General features: G+C 46.1%; 1 protein-coding gene across 1 annotated transcript; it reads left to right on the top strand.

Annotated features, from left to right (window-relative positions):
- Nucleotides 1-1,667: 1,667 nt before the first annotated feature.
- LOC140906189 (Y-box-binding protein 1-like) lies at nt 1,668-2,585 on the top strand. Its single transcript, XM_073329683.1, has one exon. It carries the CDS (start codon nt 1,668-1,670, stop codon nt 2,583-2,585), a length of 918 nt encoding a protein of 305 aa, XP_073185784.1.
- Nucleotides 2,586-5,736: the final 3,151 nt, after the last annotated feature.

Genomic DNA, 5,736 nt, shown 5'->3' on the forward strand with positions numbered 1-5,736 from the left:
TGAGTTACTCTGGATTGAAACAAGTGTGAGGAAGAGCAAAATCGAGCCTGGTGACATTGAACTATAGGGTTTGTGTATGCAAATTCTGTAATACAAAGAAACTGCTGTATTAACCCATAATGAGCTAGATATTGCCACCCTTTTATTCAGTAGTAAATTATTCAGTGAGCAACTCGGTCGACTACTGCAGGACTATTCAGGGAGTGAGGTACTACTCTGTGAAGTCAGGGTGGCAGCTTCTAGCCCATTGTTATCACAGGGGAACTGAGGGTTAGCAGACAGGGGGAGCGAAGGAAAGAACAGAGCTTCATTTGCTGAGAATCTCCTTAAGCAATCACCGTGAGAAAACCAAACCCACCCCACTGGCAGAGTGATTAATAGGCGTTGAGAAACTGTAAGAAAGTGTAAAAAAAAAAAAAAAAAACCCACATATATACACACACAATGGCAAAGGAGGAAACAGGCAACTCCCTAAAACAGACACATCACTTCACTGCCGAGTCAAACCAGGGGAAACACTGATTGACCAAATCCAAGGAAAAATTAGACCAACCAGTGTCAGTGCCAGGTTCCAACCTCAGTTATTCCAGTGTAAATCTAGGGCCATGCCAATGAGGGCACTGGATTTACTACAGCATGAAACTGGCATCCTGGAGATGACAGGAAGGATGGTCTTGTGGCTCAGGCACAGGATGAGGGCACAGTAGAGCTGGGTTCATTTTTTTGCTCTGTCATAGCCTCCCTGTGTGACCTGGGGTGAGTCACTTAATCCCTCTGGGCCTCAGTTTCCCATCTGTAAAATGGGAGTGATAGACCCTCTTTTGACTGTCTTGCATTACTTGCAAGCTCTTTCAGCATGGGCTGCCTCTGATTATCTAGCAAACTTCCAAATCTTTTGAGCTTCACCCATGGCTGCTTCTACCTGTGCAACAGCGAGACTGCTTGTGATCTCATATCAGAAAGGATCTGGAGTGATTCCAGTGAAGCTGACAGAGCTACTCCTGTTTCACATCAAGGTAACTAAGAGCAGATTCTGGGCCTCAGTTCCTGCCTTGCAGCAGGCAAGATACTGCCTATCTACAAGACTTAGCCCCATAGTAATGGGGCACCTTGCAGACTTTCAGTGCTGTTATCCTCACTTTACCAATGGGAAACTGAGGCACAGAGAGACAAAGTGACTTGCTCAAGGCACCCAAGAAGCTAGTGACAAAGCAGGGAATTGAACCGAGGTGTTCCAAATCCCAGGTGAGCACCCTAACCATTGTACCTTCCTTCCTCTCTGCTGTCTTTCTAAAAGATTTGCTCTAGTTTGGCCACAGGATATTGAGATTGATGTAGGACATACAAGATTCTCCCTCTCATTTCATCATGTGAATTAGGTAACAATTCAACTGCGTCTTAGTTCTGCGACATCACATGTGGCTGAGCCAATCAACCGCTGGTTCAGCTGGGAAACCTGAAAGCTGCAATCTGATTGATTAAAAATGTTGCCTGAAGCCTTGGCCTCTCACTGTGATAGCTGCGAGAGGCTAAACCCAGCCCAGAGCTGACCGCACAAGCTTGAAGGTAGCAGTAGCTCCACTCCTGACTTTATTTGTCTTCTAAGGCCCACTGAGAGCACCACTGTGCACCACGGAGAGCCTGAAGCAGTAAAACCAAACTGTGCAATGGTCCTGAACAACAAACCTGCAATGCGGGAGGATCTGCAGGTTGCATCCATCAAGAGTAAACCCCTCCTAGTTTCACTGATCCCTGCAGAGGAGAAGATGGTGATCGAAAGGAAGGTCTGGGGCACGGTCAAGTGGTTCAATGTCCGAAATGGCTATGGCTTCATCATAAGGAGCAACAATAAGAGGGACGTGTTTGTACATCAGTCGGCCATAAAGAAGAACAATCCCTGTAAGTACCATCGCAGCGTGGGCGATGGGGAGAGGGTGGAGTTTGATGTGGTTCTAGGGGATAAAGGCCTGGAGGCTGCCAACGTCACAGGTCTCGGCGGCATTCCCGTGCAAGGCAGCATATACGCTGCAGATCGTCGCAAGTGCTCGTTGGGTCTAAGGAGGAGTCCGCCTCACAAGAGTTACCACCTTTGTGAAAGCATGCCAAAGAACGAGGCAGCAAGGAGTGCACCAGAAGATGGGAATCTGCCCTACAGTGGCCAGTCTTATTTGATGCACACATCCTATGGGTATCGGCCCCAGTGTTCCAATTCTGTGAGCGCAGAAGTGGTGCATGCGGAAGGTCAGTGTGTCTATGCAGAGCAAAGCAAACCAGTGAAACAGAGCATATACCAGGGCTTCAGGCAGCTTCTCAGTTTGGGGCAGCGTTGTCTGAGACAGCCGAGAGAGGAGGGAGGAGAAAAATGTAACAGAAGCCCCCAGGCAAATGAGACCGAAGTTGAAGCAGTAAGTCAACATTGTTACCATCCTAACGTCAGTTACCTACGCAGACGCCCACGGAATGCGAAACCACTAGATGGCAAAGAGACCAAGGAGACCTCTGGACCACCAGCTGGAGACACCCTGGCTCCTGAGACCATCAGCCAACAACCTGGCACTACTCAGCTATCAAACAAGAAGGAATAAGGGAACATGGAAATCCAGGAATAAGAACACAGACCTTCCGCACTTGCTGTTTTCCTTACTGTTGTTTGGATAACTCACAATTTATCATCATGAGTTTTTCTATCTTTCTTACCTAAACTCCATCAGTCTCCTTTCAGGACCAACAAAGCTAAAAGATTTGACAAGTTGTTGTTTTCTGCTTATCCAATCAAGCTCAGGTTTTTAACAACCTTTCTTTTTAATATGAAATTCTATACCTGATTTCTTCCCCTCACCCCACCCTGCAAACACACACTGGAAAGATAGCAAACTGCAAGCATCTCTTAATAAAAGTCTTAAAGAATTTGTAAAAGGGTCAGAGTTTGTGGGGATGGGCCACAATCTTAAAATATTCCTTTCTACTGGTGGTATAGTCATGGAATATGATTTTTTTTTTTATCCCCACTACCTGGCATGGGGATGTGGCTGAATATTAGGCTCCAATTCCTCTCCAAAATACAGGAAAATGCCCTTTCCACTTGTTGAAACAGTTTGTGACCCTCTTTCAACTTGAGATAGTTGATTTATTGCCAGTTGCACCATTTGAACTAAGAGTCTAGACGCTCTACAAATGTTTGTGTCAGGGCACAAACATATGTGGCTTATTGTACATCTCAGAAACAACTTTAGTTTAGACATACTCCTGGTGAGTAGTGCTTTTCTTTGCACACAGGCTGCCTCACTGTGATCTAAGGACCATTAATCTTAGAATCATAAAATATCAGGGCTGGAAGGGACCTCAGGAGGTCATCTAGTCTAACCCCCTGCTCGAAGCTTAAGGATTCAGATCTCGTATTTTTTTAAATACATACATATATACAATGTCTATATTTTGCCTTTGTTTTATCCCTGTCCCCACCTGTCTTTGCGGGGCCTAACCTAACAATCCCATTCATGCAGATGGATCCTGGCGCTCATGCAACTCATGTTAATGCAGGTGTCCATCCATGCAGCTCTGATTGCAGGATCAGAGGCTCACGGGCTAAGTTCATTGGGGAAGGGACTGTGTCTCCACACGTGTTGGCAGGACTGAGGTCTTAATGTTCTCTTCTAAAATTGCAGTGGGGATTTGAATTTTAAATGTCAGAATTTCCAGGGCTTTGGTGAGCTCTACAAACCTATTTCCCAGCTGTACTGAAGTTGTGTTTGTAGCTCCCTGATAGCGGTCTGTGGAGCCTTTGGTTTTGAAGGATCGGATCAGGGAAATTTTTTTTGTTCTATTTGTTTGTCAGATTTATAGGGACTGGCTGCCTGCAGGCAAACGCAGATGGGCAAACCCAAACAGTACAGGAGTCAGCTCGTTTACCACAAACGGTACACAACAACCTAGGACTAGAAGAGACTACTCTCAACTGAATCTCCAGGGGAAGCATAGGTTGCCGGAACACAGTTACCTTGGATATGCCTTCACATAGGAGAGATCATGACATTAGATCTACTCTTCTGCATTAGGAGCAAGCAGAGGACACCACTAAAGTCCTAAACGCAGGGTCACATACAGGGAGACGTGCAGACAAGTGAGTTTAGGTCTCGCCCCAGCCATTTCACAGCCAGCCCCGCACTCGAGCATTCCTCGATTACTACTTGAGTGGGAAGCAGCTCGTGTACTTCACTTCTCACAGGAGGCCTACAGACCCTTGCTGTTCCTCTGAAGTCTCCCGACGACACCCGCCTAGCTTACAAAACACAATCAGCGAAAGACACACAAGTGCCAACTAGCATGCCCTGCAATGAGCCACTGAAGCAAACATTTACAGTGAGGTCAGCTGCAAAGCTCTGCCCAGCTACTGTAAATGTTCTTAGCCCACCCTTATTGTCCAGCACCCCTTTTGAAAGCTAATCTAACTGAATATTATTAACCTTTAAAGAGACGCTACTGGATAATTTGGGCAGCTCGTTAATTGCTGGGTCATTTTGTCAGTAATTATGTAATATGTAGGATTTCTAGGAATCAGGCCTTGTGGATAAAGCCCTGTTTGTTTTGGCTCTGTTTCTATGGGGATAAATAGAAGTAGTGTGATTAATTTCCATTCTGTTGCCATGGATATTAATAATAATGAGGTGATTATTACTGCTCTCTAAACCATAAAGCAATTCCAAAATGAAACAGGGAAGAGATTGGGCCAGAATCTCAGCGGGCATAAATCAGCATTGCCCTATTGACTTCATCCAGAGGCCGTGACTTCAATGGAGCTGTGCAGATTTACGCCAACTGGGAATCTGAGCCAATTGGCTTCAGCAGAGCTGTGCTGATTTACACCATCTGCAGAGCAGACCCCATGACTTCTGTGGAGCTATGATTGATTTGCATAGTTAAGGATCTGACCCACTGGCTTTGATGGAGCTGTGCTGTGTGACACCAGCTGAGGATCTAGCCCAGAATTGCCCAGGATCTGGCTAAATGATCCAGAGGTGTTTTTTGTTTGTTTGTTTTTGCCTGTGCTAGAAAAAATGCTCTGTGGGGTGTACTGAAGTGGCCGTTTGGAGTCTGAGCCCGTCTATCCTGACACTGCACCCAGCCTTACTGACTTCCGTGGGTGTACAAACAGGAGTAAACTTGTGCACAGAACAGTTTGTCAGAGCAGCCGCCTTATGCCTTGTTAGTTTCACTGTCATAATAATAATAAAAAGCAACACATTTTCTTCCCAGGTGGATACCAAGCCACACCCATGTTCCCAGTCCCCAAATCACCAGCTCCATCTCGTCGACTAAGCAATTTGTATTTCTTCTAGAGAGGTTGGAACACTAAGTAACACTCATTTAATAAGGCCCATCCTCATGGGCCGGATGAAACCTTTCAAGGACTCTGCTTTCCTGGCTGGGATGTTCTGCAGGCCTCCTTCTGTCGAGTCCTGGTATAGGTAAAGAAAGCTCACGAATGCAAATTGCAGCCACGGGGCAGCCTCCTTGTTGTTGTTTTGTGGCTTGTTGGGATTCCCCATCAGCTCATTGCCCTGGAATGACAGAAACAGGATGAGAAAGTGACCGCCGACATTCTTCTCCCAAAGCCACAATCTGTGCTTCGAGGCAGTTTGTTTTCCAGGTTTCCTTCCAAACCAGGGGAAATTATTCTACATCTTGGTTTCTCCCTTCCTCTTGCAGGCAGACGAGACCTCCCCTTACCTCTTCGCT

The sequence above is a fragment of the Lepidochelys kempii genome, chromosome 2 (genome assembly GCF_965140265.1).
Source record: "Lepidochelys kempii isolate rLepKem1 chromosome 2, rLepKem1.hap2, whole genome shotgun sequence".
Lineage (NCBI taxonomy): Eukaryota > Metazoa > Chordata > Testudines > Cheloniidae > Lepidochelys > Lepidochelys kempii.

Bases quoted from the DNA above. Each gene is read 5' to 3' on its own strand.
- LOC140906189 (XM_073329683.1), top strand. From the start codon at position 1,668: ATGGTCCTGAACAACAAACCTGCAATGCGGGAGGATCTGCAGGTTGCA.